Source organism: Dermacentor andersoni, chromosome 10 (genome assembly GCF_023375885.2).
Source record: "Dermacentor andersoni chromosome 10, qqDerAnde1_hic_scaffold, whole genome shotgun sequence".
Lineage (NCBI taxonomy): Eukaryota > Metazoa > Arthropoda > Arachnida > Ixodida > Ixodidae > Dermacentor > Dermacentor andersoni.
Genome location: NC_092823.1, coordinates 113,147,620 through 113,174,364, shown reverse-complemented (window position 1 = coordinate 113,174,364; position 26,745 = coordinate 113,147,620). Strand labels below are relative to the sequence as shown.

Here is a 26,745-nt window from a genome sequence, read left to right as displayed (position 1 = left end):
TTTCCGAAATAAACGAATTTGTTCTTGTACAATGGTTTACAGCTGGTTTAGTAAGCACAATGAGCGAGCAATGAATTTTTTTAGTTATTTGTTCGATGTATGGCACCATAGAGGTTTAAGTGAACAAAACGGGACGACAGCGTGCATTCAGCAAGGAGTGTTAAGCTACATAGAAGAGAAGAAGGAGAAGTGAAAAAGACTGAGTACACATCAGCGACACGTTCGTTTATAACCGGCTTCCCACATATGCTTCGAGTCCGCCGATTTTGTGACGTCATCTGTATGAAAGCCGCATTCATGAATCTGACCGTGGCGTTCATGACTAGATGACATCAACAATTTTAAAGATGAATCGAGGCACCTAAATTTGAAACTTATCATACATAAAAGAAATAACGAATGGTAGAGACAAGTGTGGATGGATACATTGTCCTTCCTATTTCTTTTCATCGCAGGAACAACTGATTCGAAGCAAGGGCTATCCTTTTGAACGCCATAATGCGATCACGAGTGACGGGTACATCATCGAGATGCACCGGATACCGCACGGCAAAGAACCGTGCAAGGACCCTTGCCATAGACAACCTATCCTCCTCATGAGTGGTCTACTCGGTGACTCGTCGAACTTCGTTCTGGACTTCCCGAAACAGTCCCTCGGTAAGATTCACGGCGGCAGCGTAAGCAGCTGGAGTCGACGTGTCGCTCGCCGACGCAAAAGACTTGCGCACTTCACACGTACTGCTCACGCGAACAGGATTTCTGCTGTAATGTGTTTACGTCATGCTCAGAGCTAGCGTCAGCGGGGCAGAGAACATTGAAGCGCTGGTAAAATATGCTGAAACAAACGTGAAAGAAGCGCTGGTAAAATATGCTGAAACAAACGTGAAAGCTAGTTTCTGGAACTCACAATGTCAGTCAAGTGGTAACATGGCAAGGTTGAGATGCGTGTCCTAGCGACAGCGTGATAATAAAATAGCAAGAGAGTATTTAAGAATAAACAGGAGGGAGGGGAAAAGAGGGAGAAATAGGGTAAATGTCCGCTGACCTTTGATGCTGGTTTTAATGCTGAGAGTGGCATTTCAGATGCACTGCCGGTCGCATCTGTATCTCCGCCGAACAGAGAGGCATCCGCGTGCTAATACTTATATGCTTGTTAAATTAACTAAAACCGAAAATTGATTGGCAGGAACGATTTATGGCATGCCACCACTTAGTGGTCTGTTGCAGCGTCTGGCGTAAACATCTATCTATCTATCTATCTATCTATCTATCTATCTATCTATCTATCTATCTATCTATCTATCTATCTATCTATCTATCTGTCTATCTGTCTGTCTGTCTGTCTGTCTGTCTGTCTGTCTGTCTGTCTGTCTGTCTGTCTGTCTGTCTGTCTGTCTGTCTGTCTGTCTGTCTGTCTGTCTGTCTGTCTGTCTGTCTGTCTGTCTGTCTGTCTGTCTGTCTGTCTGTCTGTCTGTCTGTCTGTCTGTCTGTCTGTCTGTCTGTCTGTCTGTCTGTCTGTCTGTCTGTCTGTCTGTCTGTCTGTCTGTCTGTCTGTCTGTCTGTCTGTCTGTCTGTCTGTCTGTCTGTCTGTCTGTCTGTCTGTCTGTCTGTCTGTCTGTCTGTCTGTCTGTCTGTCTGTCTGTCTGTCTGTCTGTCTGTCTGTCTGTCTGTCTGTCTGTCTGTCTGTCTGTCTGTCTGTCTGTCTGTCTGTCTGTCTGTCTGTCTGTCTGTCTGTCTGTCTGTCTGTCTGTCTGTCTGTCTGTCTGTCTGTCTGTCTGTCTGTCTGTCTGTCTGTCTGTCTGTCTGTCTGTCTGTCTGTCTGTCTGTCTGTCTGTCTGTCTGTCTGTCTGTCTGTCTGTCTGTCTGTCTGTCTGTCTGTCTGTCTGTCTGTCTGTCTGTCTGTCTGTCTGTCTGTCTGTCTGTCTGTCTGTCTGTCTGTCTGTCTGTCTGTCTGTCTGTCTGTCTGTCTGTCCGTCCGTCCGTCCGTCCGTCCGTCCGTCCGTCCGTCCGTCCGTCCGTCCGTCCGTCCGTCCGTCCGTCCGTCCGTCCGTCCGTCCGTCCGTCCGTCCGTCCGTCCGTCCGTCCGTCCGTCCGTCCGTCCGTCCGTCCGTCCGTCCGTCCGTCCGTCCGTCCGTCCGTCCGTCCGTCCGTCCGTCCGTCCGTCCGTCCGTCCGTCCGTCCGTCCGTCCGTCCGTCCGTCCGTCCGTCCGTCCGTCCGTCCGTCCGTCTGTCTGTCTGTCTGTCTGTCTGTCTGTCTGTCTGTCTGTCTGTCTGTCTGTCTGTCTGTCTGTCTGTCTGTCTGTAATATCGCGAACAAGAGGCCTTGTGGAAGATAGTCGATGCGTGATCTGAATATAAGGCCTTACATTGAGGCCTTACATTTGCAGGCGCTGTGACGAAGCGCCAAATGATGGGTTTTATTTTTGTCTGTTGCTTGATAAAACTCCAACCATTTAGTCATTGCGTCGACTGAAGTTATTGAAGGGCTGGAGTGGTTGTGTGTCTCGTGTGCACTAAATGCATAATTTAATTTCTCGTTATCTACATCTGGAGCAGCAGGCTGCATCATATCACCAAGCAAACCACTTCTCCAGATTTCAACAAAGACCGTTTCTGTGTGATAACCATTGAGCGCTCAGCTGTTTTCACTATGCTACATGATGTACAGCTGATGTAAACGCGCCTTTCGGTGTCGTGCCTGAACGAAAAATAAGAAAATACAAGTATCGCTTATATCTTCTTTTAACATCTTCCATTTGCAGGTTACGTTCTGGCGGACAGCAAATATGATGTATGGATGGGGAACGTACGGGGCAATACGTACGGAAAGCGCCACAAGAAATATAACACACGTTCGAGAAGATTTTGGAACTTTTCGTAAGTGTCGTTTCTTTATTGTGCATTGTTTCGTAATAGTTATTTCATCTTAGCTACTCAATTTTCATAGCAGTTGTTAACAGACAAAAAAGCTTCACCTAGTTAGGTGCAATTACTGGCGACATCATTAATTACGTTATTGTTGAATTCAACCAAGACAGAAGTTCAAAAAACGATGGAATCTTGAAATGACGAGCAGTAGTCGATCAAGTTTAACCTCAGTCGAAGAGCTCAAGAGATTAATGCTTTGGGCCGTCCAGCACGCTCGCGCAGCGGCCGCCAGGTATTCCCTGTCGGTCCCTGCGTGGGAGACGTCCACTGCGAGCTGACGTGCATCCTGCAGGACTTTTGTTAAAGTTTTTCCAATCCAATCCAATTAATGCTTTGGATCGTTCAAAAGCAATTCTACTTTTAAATGCTCATACCAATAACCTTAGGTATGGGCATATTCGATTAATAATAGAACGGTGCTGAATATTGCTGCTTCTTTGGATGGCGCAGAAAAAGAAGCGGAATTCCGGTATGCCTTCCGTAAGACATATTAGCCTAACGTTTCGTTAATATACACATGCGTACATTCCAGTGTGGTTGAAACAATTCAAACGAAAGTGTAAGATGTAAAAATGCAGCTCTTCGGCCTGAATCGCCTTTCAAAGGGAGGCGCTACAAGTGCACCGCTATAGCATGACACAGAGACACCACCCACCAAAATAATATTACAAAACTATTGCCGCAGGTTCCACGAACATTCAAAGTACGACCTGCCGGCCCAGATCGACTACGTGCTTAAGAAGACCGGCAGGAAAGACCTGCTGTACCTGGGTCTCTCTCAGGGCACGCTCATGTTCTTCACCATGATGTCTGAGAAGCCGAAGTACAACGACAAAGTGAGAACATAAAACATCCCTGCCTCTGCAGCGTAGTAATTGTTAATAACATCGCAATAAAATGGGACGGTGAGAGACAAAACAACGACAACCACAGGACGCTGACTATCACACATCAATTTGTGTTTGCAGCCCTCGTCTTATCGCGAGAGCAATATGCTGAAACTCGAGGCACGCTCGGGCCGTCGCCGTGATGGTCCGGGTGCGATGGCGCACGCGCAGCTCTCCCGACGTGGGCTGTAGGTCACGTGATCCCCTGCGGGGCGGGGGTGGGGGATGGGGTGCGAGCGTATAAGCGCGACAGCGAGGTCAAGGCTGCTTCCTTGATGCTCACGGTCTTCCCGCGCGCTTACTGTCGGAAGTCACGTGATTTGTTGAGTTTCGTAAGCGCGGCATGGTGAAATGGCAAATGGAGCGGCCACACGGAGCGTTCGCTTTGGGAGAAGCACGCGGGCTCCCTGCTGCCGGCGCTCTTCATCATGCCAGCATTGTAGCTGCGAGTGATAGTAGTCATCGAATGATCTATATTCATGTGGGCCTTCGGGCGTAAGTGATACCACTAGTGTTTAGTTTCTAAGCAATGACGGCTGTAATTTTCACAGGCCATAGCACTACGGGCCTTGCTTGGCGTAATGTTTGAATACCTTGCCACCTTGCTATCACTGGTACCAACCTTGCTACTACTGTCGTAATAACGTAATAACTTGTACCAATGTCGCAACACGGCCCTTCGGGCGGAGCTGCGGCTTCTTTGAAGGTGACGTGCTACAAACTCAAATAGATTATGCAAGGTGTCCTATCTCCACGAGGTATCATAAGTCTTCTCGAGCACAAAGGAAACTGAAAGACTATGATGGTTGTTGGGCCCTGTGCACCGATAGAAAAGTACGCAAATTTAGGCTAAGTGTATACGTGCGAAGAAAAAAAGCGCGTTAGCATTTTTCTAGAATTTTGCTAACTTAGCGGGGAGCCAGAAAGGAAACCGTAGTAAATCAACGAATGACCATCAAATATTCGGGGAAAATATGGTCCTGCGTGGGGTGCATTCTTTGCACACATGCAATACAGGGTAACCATCTTTGCCGGTATTCTAGCTGATATAACGACATCTTTAACGCAGTGTTTTCGTGCTCGTTTTCATGTTGTAGGGGTCATCACGTGCGCCTCACAAGCGCGAGGTCCCCGGTTCGATCGTGGGGTGAAACAGTTTAGTTTTTACATTGTCGCAGAATTTCTTTAAGAATTTAGTAGTCGGAACATGCACGACTTCCCTGGCTGCGCGGGAAAAAAAAGCAACGATAGAGAGACAGATAAAGAAAGCTACACCTGGGAATGCAAAACCGGAGCTCTTCTAGGATTGATGGACTCTTGAGAACGAGCACCTTGTGGCACCATAAAGTGAGAGCTTAAGCACGCTAGTTTAAGTGTAATTGTATTCAAGCGGCAATGAGGGCTGTCAAGCATACGTGACTCGTTTACGCATGGTGTAGACGTGTTAACTTATTGCGGGTGGCAGGAATTGCTACACATGAAACGTGTATCTTCAGCCTTCAATAAACGGTCCACTCGTTCAATAGCTTTGAACACAATGCCGGCATTTTCACACGGACATGGTCTCTTCTTTTTAATTAAGGAATGCCATTTTGTAATAGTTTATTTTAATTACTTGTGCTTTCGTAACCTGTAAACTCTTTGGTGTACGCGATGCAGGTGAAGGCATTTGCAGGCCTGGCACCATTCAACAAGCTGTCCCACATGGATGTCGATGCCCTTGCTATGCTGGTGCCCTTTTCTGATCATATTATGGTAAGTGTAACGCAGCGGGAACGGAATGTACATAGACGCCTTGGAAGCCGACAAGCAAAAAGCAACATTTATTATCAACTGCAAGGAGTTTATATAGTAATAGAGGAGAGAAAAAATGGAAAGGGGGCCGAGCGAGGTCGAACTAAAACTTAAAAGTTGTGCAATGTGTATTGTGCCCTATGACGCAGCCACTGACACAACGGCAAACGAGCGCTCCAACCCGCCTGATGTAGTTGCGAGTTTTACAGTATCCGAAGTGGTTCCATGCAGGTGCATGTAGCGAAAAAAAATGTACAGAAGTGATGGCTTATCAGAGACGCGATATTGTGTAGGAATAATGATATAGTGAGAGTGCTATGATCTTCCCATGTTCTCAGTGCCTGGGAAATCGGGAGTAATCTACAACAACCTGTGAGCGATCATAAATGGGTTTCACATTCCTTTCATGCCGTGTTCATATGCTGACCCACCGTATTTCTTCACGCGCCCCAACGGCCTACCGAACTACCCTGTACTAACCGAACTACCCTCGAGTGTGCGGAGTGAGAAGGGATCAGCCATCTTGCTCTCCGCATGTCGTCAACTGAATAGAAATCTTTCAAAATGGCTACCGTTGTCTCCGCCACACCCCTTCCGAAAATAATTCCAGTGTACGCCACTGGTTAGAGGGCTGTTGAGGCTGTTCTGGAAATATATTAAGCAACGGGACTTGATCGACTTTCGTCTTCAGCGACCATCCTCCATCTGAATGTGATATGATATGTCCCGTGGTGGCTTCCTCTTCTCTCTTTGCCTCTTTAGTTTCCTCCTCTTTATGACAGGGTGGGTAGGTGACTTCTTTAGGATGCATTTCCTTGTGAAGTAGACGTCTCTTTACACGAGGGCGATTCAGAAAGCCTTTGCCCATATTTTATTAGCCAAATTACGGCTGTAAATGTGAAGTCAACATATCCCTCCCCAATGGTGTACTTTTCTTACAACGGCCCGGCTTCGTCTGCCGGTAGCTCCGAGACTGGCGCTGCCGTCAGTTGTTGAAGATGGCTGTTGTGCTTCACACATCCACGGAGTACGAGCAACGAAGTGTTATTCGTTTTCTATGGAGCAAGGGACAAACGCTCATTGAAATTCACAGAGAAATGGAGCCTACGTATGGGTAAAGGTTTCTCGCTTTGAGAAGTGTGAGGTGGTGTTACTGTGAATTCGCAAAAGGCCGTGATGACTTGCATGACAATGAGCCTTCAGACGAAGTCAGCCGGACGAGTTCTACCACGCGGCATCTCAACTGTAGTGCCGCGATGGGACAAGTGTATGAAGTGATGTGTGGACTATGTGGAAAAATAGTGTGAGACACGTAGAAAGTGCACCCGTACTTGTAATTACCTTTATGTACCTTATTTTTGGCTAATTAAAAATAGGGACAACGACTTTCTGTTTTGCCCTCGTATAGTAACTAGTATTTATATGTTTCTATGAAAAACAACTAGGATAAGTACAACGATGACGATCATGACGAAGACACCAACAGTTAAGAATAAAGAATTGTTAGGGGCCAGTGATGAAGAAAGCTACATATTGCTGAGCTTGACCGGTAATACGCCCGTAGCTTAAACCATAAAATACTTCCGCAATTAATTATCTCAGACATTTTTAGCCGTGATCCATTACCGTAACGGCAAATATTTCGAACCGGCAATGCGGAGCAAGTGAAAGGTAGGTTTTGCTACGCCTCTAATTTCACATCATTCTTTCGTTGATTCAAACAATATAACCTTGTGAAGGATCCGGCAGCATATTTCTTGGCAACATCTTTGATACCAAAATTATTCAGCAAACAAATGCAGCGAGAGAGAGAGAGAGACAGAGAAACGAAAGGGAGAATTCGGGGATGTTAATCTGAAAAGCGTCGGATTGGCTACTCTGCTTTGGGGAGAGTGTCAAGGGAATAGAAATAAGAGAGAAAGAGAGAGGGGAAGGTGGTGAATAAGTGCACCTGCGTGGACAGCACCGCACAGTCAAAGTCACTCCCACTAGACAGTCGCTTTCAAAAAGCACAAAAGTGCTTTCACTGCATGCCTTCTGGAGCGAGGACTTGTGCGGACAGTGTCCCGGCAACGCCTGTACGGTCAGTAGATGATCGTCTAGTCGCCGCCAAGCATTAGTCATTGTTTACCTTTTTATTTCGTTTGGAAGAGAGGGGCAAAATAGACGGATTATGTGTGTTCTCCTGCAGATGAACTACAGCTTCTTCTGTCAACGCGGAGGAGACAGATACGTAGACGTGACACATTTAAAGGTTTATAACAATGCTGCCTTGTCTCTCCGTGTTCTTCATGCAGCGTATGGCGCTCACCCTCGGCCAATACGAGATCATGCCCCAGGGGTTCCCATTGCTGCCGGTTTCGAGAACCTTCTGCGCATTGCCCACGAGGGCAGTGTGTTCCTTCCTGGGCGACAGTTTCACCAACCTTGGCAGCAAGTACATGAACGAGGTACCAACCGGAACCCAGATTATAAGTATCGTTTGTAGGCTCGATTAGTGAGTGAACAACACTCACGGAACGAGGTGCTTCTTACCGCCTGACATACGACTGACATACATGCACCGCATATTCGTTAAACGACCCCGAACGTATTGAGACTGTCATGACTAGCTTCTGGTATGAATGCCTTAGTGCATCGCCGCTTATCTTACATTAGACGAAGCTTTGTGGATGTACTTGCCATGTGAATACGTAGAAATGGCAAAACAATTTCTTGGCAGTTTCAAGGTTTAGGCTGAGTAGAACTGGAAGCAGCGCGAAGAGACGAGGACAAGAACCGAAAACAAACACAACAGGAGCAGCGCTGAATCAATGTTTTCGATTCCTGTCCTCGACTTCTTCACGCTGCTTCAAGTTGTACTCAAGACGAACCAGCGGGCCCAAATCAAGTTGTTGCTAAAATTTTATATATTTGCTTGAGCTCGCGAAGCAATTCAGTGTGACGCATTTTGTGTGTCGAACGTGTCTCTCTGATGCGTAATCACGCAACATTTCTCTTGCGATAACTAATGAGGAAGAGATAACTGGTTCAATTCAAATCAAGCCACATCATTTTATTTCAACACGAAGAAAGAACGACAAGTACAAGGTTGGTGCTGGGCGATACGAGCAAAGAGCCACCTCAAGCGTTCACCAACGCATGCACCCCGTTTACAATGCAACAGCAGCACAAGGAGCATACCACACACAGTATATACATTACACAGTACTAGCAATAAAGAGATCCGCGGCGGCCGATATTGATGGTGGCGAAATGAAAAGAAATGACACGCAGAATCTCCTGTGCGAGTTACGTAAATGATGCGTAAGCATTTGGTACTAATCACCTGCTGGTTCGTCGTCGTATGATGCTGTTTTTGCTATAATTGCGAGAAATACCGTGAAAAAATCGTGAACCGGAGAAGCGGGGTTGCAACGCCGAAATATTTACTGAAATCAACACGAGGGCACGAAGAAGAGGCGAGTATACAATGTTTACTCTTGTTATATGATGGTGCGCTTGGATGATGCCACTGCTTCGTGGAAGCTGCGCAATGGCCGATGCGTGCTGTAGTACGTTGCGTAATTAAACAGTGTCACATTTCGTAGACCTCGTACGTTGACGTGGTCGATGACGATCCGTCCTCTCAATGCGGACCATTATCAACCGTGATCAACCGTACTAAAGCAGCGGCTGCGCATGGCGTGGCTGCGCGGGTCTTATCTTGAAAGTCATCTGCGATAAGGACACAGTGCGCCGAATGCTGATAGCTTCGTGTGCTCTGTGTCCGCGCTGTAGCGAGAGGCAGTACGTAAGTCAATTCGCTCGCTGCTGCATGCCCTACCTTGACAGAACCACCAGTCGGCTATAGGAGCATCAGCAGCATTCGCAATTTAACGAGGAAGTGCCGATCAATCAGGCGCATCAGCTGTGTTTTACATACGGGGCGGTTCTGGTTGCTCGCAGGGCAATTACCTGCGCAGTGAGTTCTACCTGTCCCGTTTTCCGTACCCTGCAGATAAACCCCTTTACAATGTCTTTAACTTAGGTCCTACACATTAAAAAAAAGTAATGGTGGATAAAAAGGTAATCTAGATCCCTCTACTACTGTGTCCATTATATAAACACTGTGCTGCTTTGGGACGTTAACTTCCACAATTTGTTTCTCCTGTGTCATTGCAGTCTCGCATTCCGGTGTACTTGTGCCACCTGCCTGCCGGAACGTCACTGAAGAACATCGTTCACTTTTCGCAGGTAGGTTTGGAAGGGAGGAAAGGTTTGCGTGTGGTTACTTTCGCTAGTTAGTACGCCAGTTTCAAACTTAAACAAATCATGACATGATCCTTCAACTATTCTCAAGTTACCATAGTAGCTGAGAGTAAAGGGGCCACTATAGTTATAACACCAATAAATAAATAAACAAATAAATAAATAAATAAATAAATAAATAAATAAATAAATAAATACGAAGAACTGGACCCTCAGCGTATATTTTAACCCAAAATTTAAATTTGAAATGGCTGCTTCACGCCATACCGACCACCGCCGTCCTTATGGCATGGCTTCTTTGATGTCAAAATGAGCGGGCTCACTGCTGTGTGGTCAGCTCCCAAGGATTCCGAAACCATGCTCGCGCCGTGCTTATTCTGTCAGCACGCCGTCTACTCGCAGAACGCTGACGTAATGGACCTAAAGGAGCATACTGGCATTGCCCATCTTTCTGTCTTGTCACTTATTTTCCGGTAAATATTTGTCCAGATCCTCTCAACCCTTGACGAAGTATTGAAAAGCGTCAAAACACTATAAATAATTTGTCGTATTGCGACTTTATGCCAAGCAGTTTGGGCTTCGGTTCACAGGAGGTGCATGCGTCGGGACGTCATGACACGTTGACTCGCTCTGCCTCCGCAATCGCAGTGTCTGCCATGAGCGCGCAGCCAGAAGCAACGCACGCAGCGCACTGGTTTATGTTTTCGTATGAGCGACGTCATCATACCTAGCCTTATCGCTACACAACGTCAGCAAATATTGCTCACAGTCACGACGCCTCGATAATGTCCGTGACGCCAGTTCCGGCATTTTGAAACCAGCTTTAACATCGACAATGAAATGTCCGGTTATTACGATACTCCCTAATGCGAAATTTGAGCACAGCTTGGCACTTGTTTTCATTTCGCGATATATTGAGGCAAAGAATTTGAGACCGAAATCGCCGCATCGAGTGGCAGTGGGCCAGTGCCGTCAGCGCCTTCGCAGAGGGAGGGGCAATATGGGAACGCTGGCATGATGAGCGGCATCAGAGCCAGCAGTGGAATAAAGCGACGACGAACGCTCGAGCAGTGGCACGAGCGCGTTCGCGCGGTTACGCCGAGGGACACCGATGCTCAACCCAGGAACGGGCGCCTAAGAACCGAGCTCTAAAAATAGGTTAACCGTATTTTTTGACCATCATAATTACAAAGTGTAATTATTTGCTGTGCAACGTGGTATAATTCCTACGGATCTGGAGCGTGGAAGAATTTATACATTATCTACAACTTCCTAGACCGTTGTAATTCTTTGAGGTAGTATAAATTTACATATTGAGTGTACGTCTGCGTGTTCCTGCAAGGTAACAGGAGAAAGCGAGGAAGCGGGTAATGTTGTAAAGATAACGTTAGGAACTCTATATCACTGCGCTACCGAAGTATCATTACAATATCGAAAATTATTTAAACAATCGTCCACATACAATTCTACGCTGATTAGAAAGCTATAACAAAAACAAATTAGTCAGAACAGAATGGCGAGGTAAATGTGGAATAGGGCGGGCGATCTAAGAAAATAATACACTGATTGAACAAGAAGGGCAAGGGCAGTAAAACACGTTTATGTTTACACTACGCAGTCACGCAAAACGCTTGCCCAAGGCCGGAAATTAGTGTCATGTTAGGGCTTCTGACGTCACTTGAGCGATAGGCGATTTCGAAGACCTTAGTCATGTCTTGACCTCCAAGCGCACACCCCCTAACCTCAAAGGCTATGTTCATACCCCTGAACTTTCTAATGCCCCAACCACTGGCACGCGCTGGAAAGCTTCGGCGCGCGCCGAAGGGTCAAATGCGTCAAAGCGTCGGTCGGGAACTCGCTGAAGCGGAACGTCGCGCAGCGATTATGTCTACTGCCGATGCTAGAAGTTTGCCGGCGCGCGGCGAAGCTGCGCCGGCGTGCACCAATGGGAGGCTGCGACGCCTCGCAGGCGTCAACCAATCGGAGGCTGCGGAGCCTCTGGCTGCTAGGCCTGTAATGGCCGACCGTGCGGAGACGCCGGCACCAACGATCGTCCGAGTGTTTTGGACGCACGACGCGCGCGACAGTGTTCCTGAAAGACAGTGTTGTAATAGTAGGCCGACAACGACACGATCAACCGACCGACGACCGTGGGTTGTGGCAGTGCGACGTGGATCCGAAGCGACTTCGAACGACGCCGACTAATCCAACCTGCCCACTGGGTTCCGCCGGGCTCGGTACGATCGTCTGCTAAAACAGCCAACCGAATCACGATTGCCGCAACGTCTGTGCTTGTTGTATGTGCATATTGTCGTGCTCAAAACGAATGGAAACACGTTTACGAGCTCCGAAGTCTGGATAATCAACACTCGCCTATCGCCGATGTTGTTTACGTTACGCGTAGGCCTAGCGCGTCCATCGAGTTCGTAACTGGCGAGTGAACGAACTCACCTGAGAAACTCTGTCGAAGGAAATGAATTTTCAGGTCCGTTTGGTGCTGCAGTGATTTAAAATATGGCACTCTTGACTTCGTGTGACCTGTGATGTGGTGAATGAACCGTGTGGAAGTTGGGTTGGTCAACCGCGGCGTGTTTCGTGTGGTGTCGGTTGACTCAAGTTTAACGGGCAAGCTCTGCGCTGTTTCCAGTGGTAAAGATAACTTCCGAAAGCGAAATACACTAGTAGCCGAACTATTGGAAGTACTTACATAATCAGCCGTGCCGCCTGTTTCAGCTGACACTGCGCTCTTCTATTCGGCATGTGAATCCAGTTCAGTACAAGTTCACTGTACTCATTCACTTACTTCTTTCTAGTGCGTCCGTCTTTTGGGCTAGTTGGGCATAAATCGCTCGTGATGCAATCAAGAACACTGACGCACTGAAACATACGTGACAACGCAGTCATGTTTGAGTCAGTGTGTCGTTATAGTTGAGCACTGCAAAAAGAAGTTATCTGTTTGCAACGTGTGCCCTGTGTGCAGTGCATAGCAGGACCTGCATCATGCAAGACCTATGCATGTAGCAGCGTATACCACGATTCGATGCCCGCTTCAGAAGCAGCAAGTACTGAGTCAATGAAACTGTAATTGATTTTTTATCTCACTTTTTGCTTATGGAAAGTGTAGATGGTGTGAGTGCATTGTGGGGAAGGTGAAAAGGTGTCATCAGTGTTTTGTGCAGTCACTACGCTCTACTAAAAGCCTCTACTAAAATGTTTCTTGCTGCGATACTATAAATTGTAGTCAGGACAAAGATCTACTCAAAACCAAGTTACTAATGCATCTGCGGAGAATGTGTTTGATTAACAAGTTAACGCTTCCACAACTACAATATGCCGATGCACAGCATATGTGCTTACAATAAATACATTCCGTAAAGGCGAACGACTGGGCCTACAATATCAAACTTTGTAGTAGCACCGTAAAAAGTGCTGCCATGCGTATCAGCTACAACGAAACTGCTGCACGTCCAACCTTCTTCCTTGGAGGCACTTCTATAAAGACTGTTCGGGCCCTTCCCATTCTGGGTGTAGCATTTAGCTGTTCTCTCAACTTTTCCGCATATGTCACCAGCACTGTATGTAAGCACCGGCCCTTTCTTGGGTTTGTGTCCCGTGTCTCCCTTCCCTGATGACCTAAGGTTTTCCGAGCACTCTACACTTCTATCATTCTGTCATGACTTGAGTACTGCTCATCAGTATAGTTCCCGTACCAAACTCGCGACGCTAACAAGCTTAAGCTTGTTCAGCGCCGGACAATACGCACCCTTTACTCCCGTCTTTTCGGTTGTCACAAGCTCATGCCAGCCTTCGACGATTGCCTCAAACCCCTCAAGTAGCACACCCTGCAATACCAACGCAACATTGCACTAGTCTATACTGCAGGGTGTTTGACGTCTCTCTGGACAGCACTAATCTTTCTTCAGTTCGTCTGAACAAGTGGTCAGCACAGCCTGAGCCCTCATCACGCCTCTATGGCCCGACACCACAACTCCATGATTATATCTGGCATGCAGAGCTTTCTCTCCACCCCCCTGGCGATTTGGATTCTCCTTCCTTGGAACCAGACTTCATTGGCACTCCTGTGTGTTGTGCACCTGTTGAATGTGTGCGTGTGTGCCGTGCTGTGTTATTGAGCAAGTGTGTGTGCACGTGGAGGGGAAGGAAGTGTCTTCTGCATCCTGCAAATTCCTGCTTTGGATGTCTGGTTATCAGATGCTCTAACATACAGGCATCAGCCTTCTTTTTAGTCTAGTGTGCCAAGTTAGCACTAAGATTATTGTTATTATTATTGTTATTATTATTATTATTATTATTATTAGAATCATCACTTTGACCACATTGATTGTGTTGAAGCCAGCGTGACACATAATTCAAGATATTTCTGGAGCTTTGTGGGCTCTCTCTTCTAAAAGGAGTGCCAAAGATGTACGTCTTCTTCATGAACATAGTGGTGTTGTCTCGAACACTGCTGATGCCTTTGCAGAACATTTCTGTTTGCTATATGGTGTGAAATATGCTTCAAGTAACCTTCCTTCTCAGTCTGGCGCAGTGTATGCTAACAGTCAATGACAAGCTCGTTTCCAAGTATATGAAGTGCCTTAAACTTTCCCTTTCTTGTGGTGTTGATGGTATTTCCTCCACAGAGCTTAACCCTTTGAGACGCTGTCTACACAATTGGGCACAGCAGGAGCGTGCATCAATAGCAAAAGCACTGATGAAAGTAATGGTATTTAAAATGTGTTTCATACATCTTGAAACACTTATTATTGGAACTGTGCTGCAATTTTGAATAATGTGCAGAATGTTTTAACAAAATGAGTGGGAAGGTAAACGGCTGGGTGTTGTTACTCTGTGTCAGTATGTTGTATGTAGCGGGTTCACTTCTTTCATTGTTTTTTACAATGTCGTGCACCAGGCATAATTGTCAAGTGGCTGGATAAGTGCTTTTCAAGCTTTTCAAAACACGAAATAGTACATGTTTTCATATTTTGTGTTCCTGTAGTGAGTTTTCGCATGGAGTCGAAATTTTGTAAACTTGACAAAACTCGCTAAACAATTGAAAATTCTTAATTTTTGCTGCAGCTGTACACTTTCTACGATTCTGAGGATGCAAGAGATGTGGTGAAAGCAACTTTCAATCAACGGAATAAAGTGGTGTCTGAAAGGGTTAAGACGTATGGAAGCATACTTGTTCCTCGTTCTCACAAGCATCTTCAATAGTTCCCTAAAGTCTAGTACCTTTTCTAGCACTCGGAAGGTAGCATGGACATTGCCCATGCACAAATCAGGTGCTAGATGTGCAGTTACCAACTGCCGACCTATATCTATACTCTTCAGTGCGTCAGGTGTTCGAATCGATATGGGATTCCTCGCTTTCTGTTAGTGCTAAGAGCATTTTAATAAATGAACAGCATGACTTTGTGTGCCGACATTTCAGACTTTCAGACTATTTCAGACTGTCAACAGTGTTCACCACTGCATCGACTTCCAAAAAGACATTTTTTCACTCTCAAACTGGTGCAGAAGCAATAAGTACTCTTAAATGCTTCCAACACTATGGCATTAAGTTATATGCACAAAACGCACCATGTGAAATTTTGATACACCTTACATGATGCTCCACTCCTTAGGGTTGATGAAATGAAATATCTTGGTGTGTACTTCGACAAAATGCTATGCTAAGCTTCTCTTCACATAGATAATTACACAAGATGCCCTTGACGCTCTTGGAATTGCATGCCGTATATTGCATGATTTCCACTCACCTGTTGTGTTTCTGAAATTCTGCTGTGTGCCTCCAACTACTAGAGTATGCCTCTGTAGGAGGGGGGTGCAATGAGCAAATCTAATTCTGACCTCATTGAACGCATCCAGAATAAATTGATGTCTATCTTCAAGCACCACTTTTGCCATTCTGGCGACCACAGTTGAGCCTTCTCAAATATACTTCAACTCGCACCTCTAGATTCAAGTCTTAATTAATCGCACCTTTTGTTCCTGTATAAGGTGGTCCATGATATTATACATTCCTTAAAGCTTCTTGATCATATGCATTTCTTTGTGCCGCAACAGTATACCAGGTAGCATTCCACATTCGTTGCCTGGGCTCGACTCCAAAACATACTTCAGAGTTCATTTCCTGTGTATTGTGTATCTGTAGATAATCACGTAGGATTAACTTCCTTTTACTTTTCCGCATTTCCGTTTTTCCCCATTTGTTTCTCTATCTCCCATTTTTTTGTCTACTACATTCATGTTTTCTCTACATTTTGTCTCACATAGTGCTCGTTAAGTGCACCAGTACAAAGGCTCTCTAGCTGTTCCTGGGCACTACAATAAAAATTTGAATGATTGATTATTATCGTAGTATAAAATTGTGCTTTTTAAGTATGTACTAGCATACTATTTTAGTGCAGTAGCTTTCGTGCAATTAAAAAAAGGGCATGAATTAAGAAGAGAGTGAGAAAATGATAGATGAAAGGTAGGGAGGTTAACCAGGACTGAGCCCAGTTGGCTGCCCTACACTGGGGAAAGGGAAAGGAGGACGGAAAGATTAAAAGAAGAGAAAGTCCACGATGGATGCTGACCTTGTTGGAGAAGGACGCCTGTGGTCGTCGTTCTGGCATGAATTAAGAAAGTGCAATAATATGCTGTGTGCCTGATCATATGCATTGTGCTATTGATTTCTTCTGAGTTTTAATAATGGCTGGCTGCTGTATGCAGTGTTGTGCAATAAAATAATATGCCACAGCAATTATTCCGTGCCTCGCAGAAAAAATTGAATATGTCTTTCTCAGTCAAAACATCATAGCAGGCTGAAAACAATAAACTGCAATTTTTCTTTTTGTGGTGACGAAGTGTGTAAATTGTAAAAATAACCTGTTTATATATTTCTTATACTATGCAAATGAGCTGCTCCCATACATTCGAATAAGTGCTTCAATAGTACGACTTGGCAAAGGGCAACGAAAGACTCCTATTAAAACCCTCTAATTCTCAAGCTTGTATTATCTGACGGTATGTCATTTCATTAATGTAAAGAAAGGCAAACTTGATATGTGGAAACCAGTTACAATAGAACATGGCCCTTACACTGTGAAAATGTTTTGTAGCAATACACTCAATGTGAAGGCCTCCGGATGCGGTGTTGATGCATCAAAACAACCTAGAATAAGAGAGGTGCTCCATGGGCTAGATTTGACAGAATCAAGAATTGGGGGGAGACAAGACACGAATTACATACATTTTAGCTATTCTAGTTTTTTTTTCTGTGAGTACTGCAGGTGTTTCAATTCGTTTGTGCTGATTTTCTCAGAACCCACTTTTTCACGTTTCTTTCATGTACCAACAAGCATAATTATATTGACACGGATGCTTTATCTGTGTCCGGTTACCGTATTTCACCGGCTAAAAGATGTTAAACGTTATCGCTCGCTGCACGATGCGCCTGAACGTATCGGAAGTTTCGCGAATGTTATCGATGGTTCTGTCTGTTGTCGACGAACCTTGCTAATCTGATTGCATACGCGACGCGAATTGTGTTGTAGTTTCTGGAAGGCGCGCGGGCACCAGCGAATAGGCTGTAACTTTCGACGACTGCCGTATGCAAACCGGCGCGCTTGACCCGCAGATGAGATTTTCTACGATTGCCGACAATGCTCGCCGCTATCGTTGCGATTGAGCCGGCACTATTTATTTACCGTCACTACTACGTGGCAATATTTCCAACACAGCTTTTTTTCAGTTATACATTGCACGCCTAATTCTTACATAATTGGCTGTGCAATAAGCTGCCAAAAAATGAAATGGTGCAACAGTTTTTGATATATGGCATCGTCGTGTAGGTATTTGGAAAGCGATCTTGCAGACAGACGACGCGCGAGCGCTGATGTCGATATTTTGTACACTATTGTTACTTCAGAAATAAAAAACTGTTGCGGCAGGTGTATATTCATTATTCAAACGTGTTTTTTATATCTAAAAGCACATACAGATCACTAACTTATTGTTTCAAGCTTAGTTTACAGCAAGCTGTTTTAGGCCGGACTTTGATGGATGAAGACGGAATAGTCCAGCAACAGTGCGCCGCAGCCGAGGAGCGTGCTTCGGCGCGCGTCGGAGCTTGTCTCCAGTGGTTGCGCGCCCTTTCCCTCCAGCCGAAGCGAAGCGACGCATTCGCTTGCCAGCGCGCGCCGAAGCTTTCGGCGCGTGCCAGTGGTTGGGGCATAAGGCAGCCACAACGTGTCGCGTGAAGGAGACGATTTCCTTTCTCTCTTCGTTTTCTTTTGTGTGTTTGTTTCCTCTTGATAACTGGCAGCAGCTGGGTGACCATTGTATGTGAACAAATGGCAACTGTTTCTCCTTCGCTATTTTGCGACATTCACTGAACTGGGTAATGTATAAGTTACAGGAGCTTTCCCACTAATTCGCATTTCTTTGCGTTGTGGAGAATGCATAAAAGGTCGTAACGTTCAAAACGTCACATCCCACAAGTTTTAAACTCTTTCTTTCTTTTTTTTTTTACTCTTTCTCTTTTTACAGCTTCTCAAGTCGAAGAAGGCAACCAAGTTCGACTACGGCCCCGATGATAACAAGATTTATTACGGTCAGGTGAGTATCAGAAAGCACATTTCTATTGTATGTTTTAGCGAAGCCGGCGTTTTGTTTTCCTGTCACATCATTCCGTTTACACGTTCTTCCGCTCTTTCTCGGGTGTAACGAAAGAAAAAAAAAGCCATAGAAAATTAACAAGTAGGCGATTTCGAACTTCAGTGCTCCGTAAGCCGTCGCGAATCTATTTCATGGTCGCCAGCTCACTAACCCTGTGTGACGCAGACACTGAGCAGGTCAGAGGCCTCCCGGCTGTGTCACCTCCGCACGGAGTCAGGCGCGTACCCTGCCATGGCTATGGGAAATAAGACTCGCCGCGTGGGCCATTATGTGTGACCTGTAACGCTCAAGGCGACGTTAAACATTATTTGTTGGAGCGCCTTAGCGTCTTAAACTCGCTACAAAGCGCCAATGTTTGGTTCAAGCCCGTCGGCATTGAGATGTTCAACATGCGAGTGTAAACGACTTGTTACTTCCGCGAGAACACTGGACGTTAGGAGGGGAGGTGTACCTACTCTTCTTGAAGTTTTTAAGAGATCTGGACTCAGTATGTGATCCGTAACGTTTGGCAGACTCATTTCAGGATGGTGTGTCGTGGAGGTGGTTGGGAAGGTCCGGAATCGTGTGCTAAGGACTGCTCACAACTTTCTACGTCTCACAACCATATTGTTCATCTGTCCCACGTTCCGCTTCGGAAAGATGACGAAAGGAAAGACGTGCCTGTAGCTTACCGTTTCTTAATTTTTTTTCTGCAAAAAGGTGCTCCGGCGGGGCGATTGCCGGCATGCCTGCTGATACGCCTGCGAGAAAGAGAGAGAGAGACAGAAAGCTCTTTAATAAAACGCACAGAGTTCTGCTGGCGTGTGTAAAATCACCTACCCGCTACTCTGCATGGGCGAAGGGAAGGAGGATTGAAAGTTCCTAAGGGAGAGAAGGGGGATAAAAGAGATAAAAGGCATGGGAAAGAGGGACCTCATATTTAGACATAAAAGGAAGTGAGTTGTGTTACAGTCAAAGTGAAGGCGACCTGGTAATTAGGTTCTGTAATTTTAATGTGTATATGAAGCATTTACTAAAGTGTGTCAAGCAAGTGAATGCCCTGATATTAATGAAACAAAAAGCTTAAAGCCTGCCGCAGCGAAGTGGTGCCTGACTCTAACAACATCTTTCTTTTCCTGCTACACAAACGAGTCACGTTAAACAATTACGGAAATTGTCTGCTATAATTTCACAAGCATAATTTCACGACGTATCGATGGCCAGGTAAAAGTTACAAACTGATCAGTCAGAAGTAGAATAAACGCTGTTACTAAATAGAATCAGTAATATAGCGAGACTCTTTTTGTCTTACAAAAGGGCCTGCCGGACGCGGAACTAACTAACTAACTAACTAACTAACTAACTAACTAACTAACTAACTAACTAACTAACTAACTAACTAACTAACTAACTAACTAACTAACTAACTAACTAACTAACTAACTAACTAACTAACTAACTAACTAATTAACTAACGAACTAACTAAAAATAGACTAATTATTAAATGAGCCCGTGATATGATTAAAACGTCCAGTAGTCGTACGAACGATTACCAGCAACCATTACAGCGCGGTACGTCTTTACCCACAGGAGGATCCCCCGGAATACAAGATAAGCAACGTGAAGACCGACGTGGGCATATTCTGGAGCCGCGGTGATAAGTTCGTGCCGCCAGACAACGTGCGGGAGCTCATCAAGGACCTCGGACCGCGGGTCAAGAAGAACCATTACATCGACGACCCTTACTACACGCACATACACTTCGCCATGGCACTGAACAACCCAACGATGTTGTACAAGGACTTGCTAGAGTTTCTAGATCAATACGCGACGTCTTCCTAGGAGTGGTACTCGTAGGGGTGCATGGGCGTCTGGCAGGGTTGTACTAAGCAATGCGCGTGGCCCCCGAAACTTTGCATAGGCCTACCCCTCACAACGCCTGTGCTCAGCTGTCGATCGCATACAAACTACACCCTGTTGCTCAGTAGTTCCTCATCTTAAGAGTTTATGCTCCGTTTAGCACGTAGCAGACAACGCTGTGAAGGTTAGGGAGATTTCATTCACTGTTCGCATTCGGAAAAAAAAAAAAAAAAACTTGGAGGACGCTTAAGCTTTGCCTTTAAAAGTGGAACGCGATAGTACTAAAATATCCCTAACTGCGTCTTACGCTTCGCGTCACCTGCAGCATATGTAAGCATAATGTTTAGAGGGAAACGCCGCCGGCGAACGCTATGCATGAAGGCGAGCTTTCTAGTAAAAACGTCCCCTCTCTCGTAGGCCGATTCTGAAGGTAGTCCACAGCCGCGGCAAAAAAACAACACCACTATTTTCGGGATTCTGTTAATGTTTCGCTCTCCTAATATTTAAGTCTGAGAAGCTTTAACATGAAAGGCACGCGCTGGGGATGTTTTGTTTCATGATATTGGTTTGTGGGCTGTCATTCTCAAAATAACGAGGAATAACTTCGCCTGGAATGTAAGACAAGGCATGAGGAACTTTAGTGATAGAACGGTGTGGCAACACAGCCCGCATATGCCGCATGTCATTTAGCAAGGCGTGCGATACACACATACCCAAATATATACGGAAGGTTTCACTCACGGACAACTACGCCCACACCGACACCGGATTTTCTGCGAGACGGGGACCTTAACGCTATCGCTTTATTAATGCGTTACTTACGAAAGAAAGGCACAGGCCATGCAATTCTATGCAACACTAAGCCGCACATCTTTATTTCGAAAAAAATATGGAACTGCATGCAGGCTGTGGCAGATCTGAACCCAATAACCGCAGAACGCGCGGAGTGACACATTTCTTCTGCGAGCGGCCGCAGCACACCACTTTCGCTCGCGACCAGAACATAGTGCGTTCCACACTGCAAGCACGGAAGTGCCAAAATAACGCGTGATTAGACGTATCCTTACGCCCACAAGTTCCAATTGTAATATATGTAGTAGTTATTCTGTAGAAAACATCACAGAAAAAGAACCGCACTGCGACACGCATGTAGTATGCGTGAGACTTATATAAGGCCACTCCTTGGGCGTAGCTTCCGGAGCGTAGTGAGCTAAATATGAAACGGAGTGTGATTCTCACAATTGTCCAAAAAAGCACAGTGAGATTATTGTTGGGCAATTATGCTGTACCTATGTGTTATTGTTACCTGTGATTTCTGTAGGTTGTAATATGCTGGTATTAGTAATGAATGTTTTTTTCTGTATATAGCATTTGTAGATACAGATATGTGTGTAATAGATGCTTGTGCGTTGTTACGGTCGTGCAAAAGGGCAGTCACAGCTTCAAGATGCGGGCCTGCGCCTGATTCTATTTCTTCCATGTACATTTTTTTTTCGAGAAGGATAAATTCAATTCAATAAAGTCGAATGTGCTTCAAGTCGTCCGATACCATGCATGAAGCATCCATACGAGCAGGTAGTTGAAGACCCACAGGATCTGGAGGATCTAGGAAGTGCTACAGATACTCAGAGACGGTGTGCATGGATCGCTGCTCGAGAAAGCTCCAAACTCACTGCTCCAAACTCACTGCAGGAAGCCATGCGTAATATGATCCGTGCAGTCCAAGCTCTGCGTTTTGGACCATGCTGTATTAGCTGGTTCAGTAAAAAAAGATCGGAAAGGCTGGCTTTTTGAAGGCCGGCTATGCCAAAAGGTTAGCAGTACTCAGGAAAAAGAGAAAGAGAACAAAATGGAAGCAACAAATACCAAAATAATGCAACAAGCATTGTACAGTGCTCTGAGACCAGTCTCAAGCACACAAGCAGTGTAAACACAGATATCACACCAGCACCAAAACACTGCCTTGTGTCACAGTGGCAAATAGCCATGCTGAAGGATTCCGAGGACTGGCACATACTGTCACTGGGTATGCGTAGCGGGGAGTAAGCAAAGAAAGCTGGCTAAAAGAAAGGCGTGCTATGTGTGCTATGAGTGCTGTGCGCGTGGGCACAGCACACGCAGCGGCAGCAGAACGTGGGACGCTGACCACGTTCCGCTAGGAACCTCATTTAGCGGTGCGTCAGGGGGCGTGTAGTTGCTTTCGTAATCGTTTTACCGCCAAGCTGAGAGCACGTCAGTGGCGTCTCTGGGAGATGCGCTTGTTAGATAAGCGAAATCAACGCATTCTATGCAGCCACCGGTGCGCGTGAAACGTGTGCGGAGCGGAGCGCAAGCAAACGCTCTGCTAAAGCTGTCTAATGATAGAGGGATGGACAGAGCAAAGCAAGTTTCATGCTTCCAGCTGCTGTCCCAGCAAGCGGGCAGCATCTTTAGGTGCTGAGTTGGTTTCACCTTGACTTGGTCAGTAACCGCAATTTCTTGATCATGTCACCTGACCAGGCGAACTTTCGTCGAACTCTTGACTACATCTTTATGTGCTGCAGTCTTTAAAACCCCGTAGCCTGTGCACACAGCTGGAAATATATTACATTACTGAATTTTTTTTTGAGGGGGGGCCCATTAGGAAAAAACAATATCAGCTATCCGCTTACAGGCATATCGACTAAGTTATGACGCTTAGTCATAAATTGTGCAGTGTGCTGCAAACATGACGCATTTGCTGACGTGTGTAATGTGTCGTTAGCCTCTCGCTTGAACGATTATTCCGCGGGAATCGCTTCCGAACCTTGACCACCGTTTTTTTTTTTCGCTTTTCCGACGAAGCAAACAACAAAATTCTTGGAGATAATAAGGCGCCTGTAGCTGCTTCGAGCTGGAAATTGGCGTGATATTTAGAGGGATAGACGACTTTTGCAACATTCTAAACGCACGGGCAGACAAGAAGCATACCATTTAGAAAACGCATTCTACAGGAGCAGCAGTTTATGACGCACGTAATGGTATTTGACTGCGTACAAAGTTTTCTTTTGGTTGTTAAACCGTGTGCTGAAGTCTTAACACTGTCCGTATATTTAAAGAACGCTTTACAGAGAAGTTACTGCCTGAAATGGAATTTTCAGGATGTGAGTGGATTTTTCCTCTTTTTCAAATGAAAGCGATTAAGTTACTGACCTGACTACATATGCAACCGACAGCATGCTTTCTGATTATTTCCCTTCGTTCTGCATCATGCGTAATTGACGACTCGATATTTATTATTATTACTGTATCAGCACGTCGACATTTAATTTACTGTTCAGGATATAATTTCTATGCTGCCTAGAAGTAGTGCTATTCTTTGTAAATAATGAGACAAAGCTCACACCACTAGTTCATTCTGGCATCTCTTTCCGCACAATGCATGTGCTCACTTGGACACTCAGAGCAGACAACTATTCAAATTGAGCTTTAAATTTAGCTTCGTCTGAAAAATATCGAGACATTGGGCCCAATGTGACAGTTTTCATTACGCAACCTCAAAATCGGCTGCCGAAGAGTGGGCATAAACATTACATGAAACAACCTTTTCGCACAAGCTGCATGATCACACAGTTGTGATCGCCACGCCGCAAAGCACGACAATCATGTTCGGCAGTTGCCGCATTCATAAAACTTTTCACTGTAGAATCATGCTAATTCCTCGTTCAGTCGGTTGAGGCTTGGCTTTGCTGAGGCGAGCACCATTGAGAGCAAGTAATGGCGAGTGTGCGCAACCTCGATCTTTTGCTCTCGTTTTCGGCGTCTTCGTTCTGATCGGCGTGCTTGAGAGTTTCGTGCGACGTTAATATGGAATTCAATCACGGGGGACAAGGCGAAAGACTTCGATTAAACTCACCATTGAGGAATTTGTTACTGACCATCCTCTGCTCGAGGATGAATGAGTGGCACTTGCAGCCTTCCGACAAATAATGAAAAGAGTATTATTCGAACTAAAACGTACACTAGTTTGGTCATGGATAAAAACAACATCTTTGAACAGTGCAAAATCACCGGCAAATAGTCGAATTTGTACACCACCTTCAACCATGTTAACAATGTCATTAATATATAGAAGGAAAAGAAGAGGACCGAGTACACTCTCCTGGGGAACACCCGATGTGGACGGAAGGCTGCCCGATTTTTCGCCATTTATCTCATTGAATTGTTTCCGGCTAGATAAATAAGCAGAAACCCAAGAGATAACCATCAGAGAGATTTCTGCATTTTCAAGTTTTAGAAATAATTTAACATGCCGGATCGTATGGAAAGCTTTGCGGAAGTCAAGCAAAATTGCCTATCTGTCCGTCCTTGTCAAGTGTTGATGCAAAGGAATGAATTACAGTGACCAGCTGTGCAACAGTCGAATACCTTCTTCTGAACCCGTGGTGACAGTTAGTTAAAATAGAATGCTTTTCCAGATATTTGCTTATGCTTTTTGATATGATATGTTCGATGAGTTTGCAGCATGATGACGTTAAAGAAGTAGGACGGTAATTTTCAACAAGTTGCCGGTCTCCGTTTTTATAAATTGGTGCAATTAGGGCTGTCCTCCAATCACGCGGTAATTAAAACGACAATAATGAAGCTTGGAATATTAAAACAAGGAACTTCGACAACGTTACAGCATGTAAAGGAAGAAACACGTTAGGAATATTGTTAGCATATTATATAAAATTTGCATAGAACGGTTGTTACACTGCCCAGTTACGAGAAGAATCAATAAGATTCGAGAAGACACTGTGAAAAAATATTGAAGTGATGTGCTCGCCGTGGTTGCGTAGCGGCTATTGTGTTGGGCTGCTAAGCACTAGGAGGCGGGATGGAATCCTGGCCACGGCGGCCGCATCTCAATGGGGGCGAACTGCAAGAACACCCGTGTTCTTAGATTTAGGTTCACGTTAAAGAATCCCATGTCGTCAAAATTTCCGGAGTCTCCCACTTCGGCGTGCCTCATTATACGAAAATGGTTTTGGCAAGCAAAACCCCATATTTTTTTTGAAGTGATGAGCAAGTTCTACCTTCTCCGTAACCATCTAGGCATTTATTGTCATTAGGAATATTGGTTTCCTCTCGGCTATGCGATTCCAAAATTTAATTCGATCGTTAATAATAAATTAGGCCGTGATGAGGTAAAATAAAAATACTTCGAACTACGTATGGCAAGTGCTAGCTTACCCTGCACTTCAGATATCAAGTTCGGCTGCGCACAGGCTTTTCGATCTCTTAATTTGGCGTTTCATATGAATGGCATTGCGATTGATCCATGGTGTTTGCTTGTGAAATAGTTTTTCCTTATTTGGTATGAATTTATCGAAACAAAAATGACACGTGTCCTTAAAGCGGGTCCAAAGTAAATAAGAAATATTTTCGTAAAAATCAGTTGGATAATTTTCCATGTAATCAAGCATGCATGCGTCGCTAGCGCGAGAATCATCTTTGACAAAATGGACAGATTGTTTTTTTTTCTTTTAGCACAGGAATCAAGTAGTAAGGAAACACAAACAACATAGCGATCAGATAGCCCCTGCTCTATCAGCACAGCGAATTCAGCGAATTCGCGAGCAAAGAAAACAAGATCCGAAACTTAATATGAAGAGCCTTGTACACCTGTAGGCTCAAGAATAACTTGTCTGGGGTCAAGTGTTAACATGATTTCAAATAGTACATCAGTATTGTTACGGCGCAACCAAGAGGGGCGCCAGTCAAAAGACAATTTGCCGTCTATATATAGAGGGGGACTCGGTCTCGACAGCCGTCTTGTTTATGCATCGTTGTCTTTCTCGTGAATATTGTAAATACATCTTCATATGTGACTTCTGCAACGCAACAATATCCTGACTATAATCTGGCCCAGGTTGAAGAGTTCAACGCACCAAAGAGCTCAACAGCGAGCCATCTTGATGTGTCAGAGCTGCTGCTTTAGACGGAGCCCCATCAGGAGGTCCGATACATTTTCCGGAAATCCGGTGTTCTTTACCATTTTGACGTAACGATTTCTCAAAGCAGGAGGCAAAATAAAACTATCTTTTCAAAAATGGATAAATAAGACGAAGAAGTATGGCGTATCTTGGGCAGCGACCTTACTACACTGTTGCAAAAAGTTAGCGATACTGGCGGAGCTCCCCACCCTACGCGAAGAGGAGCATAGACGTTATGATCCGTGGTTTCACGGCGATGGTGAAGAGGCTCTACAGAGAAATTCGGGAGAGAGAGAGAGAGAGAGAATTGCTGGATCCCACGTACACGCGGCAAATTGCGATGACCGAAGATGTCTTTGATGTCTGATGATAAATCTTATGTTCTTTTGCACTCACAATGCGGCTCAACGCTCCTCGCTCAATGGCCACCCTAGTACCA

The 26,745-nt window shown here is 45.2% G+C and overlaps 1 protein-coding gene across 1 annotated transcript in view; it reads left to right on the top strand.

Annotated features, from left to right (window-relative positions):
• The window catches only part of LOC140213728 (gastric triacylglycerol lipase-like), a 41,875-nt gene extending 19,968 nt beyond the window's left edge, over positions 1–21,907 (top strand). The window contains exons 2-9 of the mRNA XM_072284998.1: positions 456–657; positions 2,763–2,877; positions 3,614–3,764; positions 5,475–5,570; positions 7,907–8,059; positions 9,774–9,845; positions 18,402–18,470; positions 20,101–21,907. Of these exons, the coding sequence (XP_072141099.1) occupies positions 456–657; positions 2,763–2,877; positions 3,614–3,764; positions 5,475–5,570; positions 7,907–8,059; positions 9,774–9,845; positions 18,402–18,470; positions 20,101–20,352 (1,110 nt within the window). The 3' untranslated portion in view covers positions 20,353–21,907. The remainder of the gene's footprint in view (positions 1–455; positions 658–2,762; positions 2,878–3,613; positions 3,765–5,474; positions 5,571–7,906; positions 8,060–9,773; positions 9,846–18,401; positions 18,471–20,100) is intronic.
• The last annotated feature ends 4,838 nt before the right edge of the window (positions 21,908–26,745 follow it).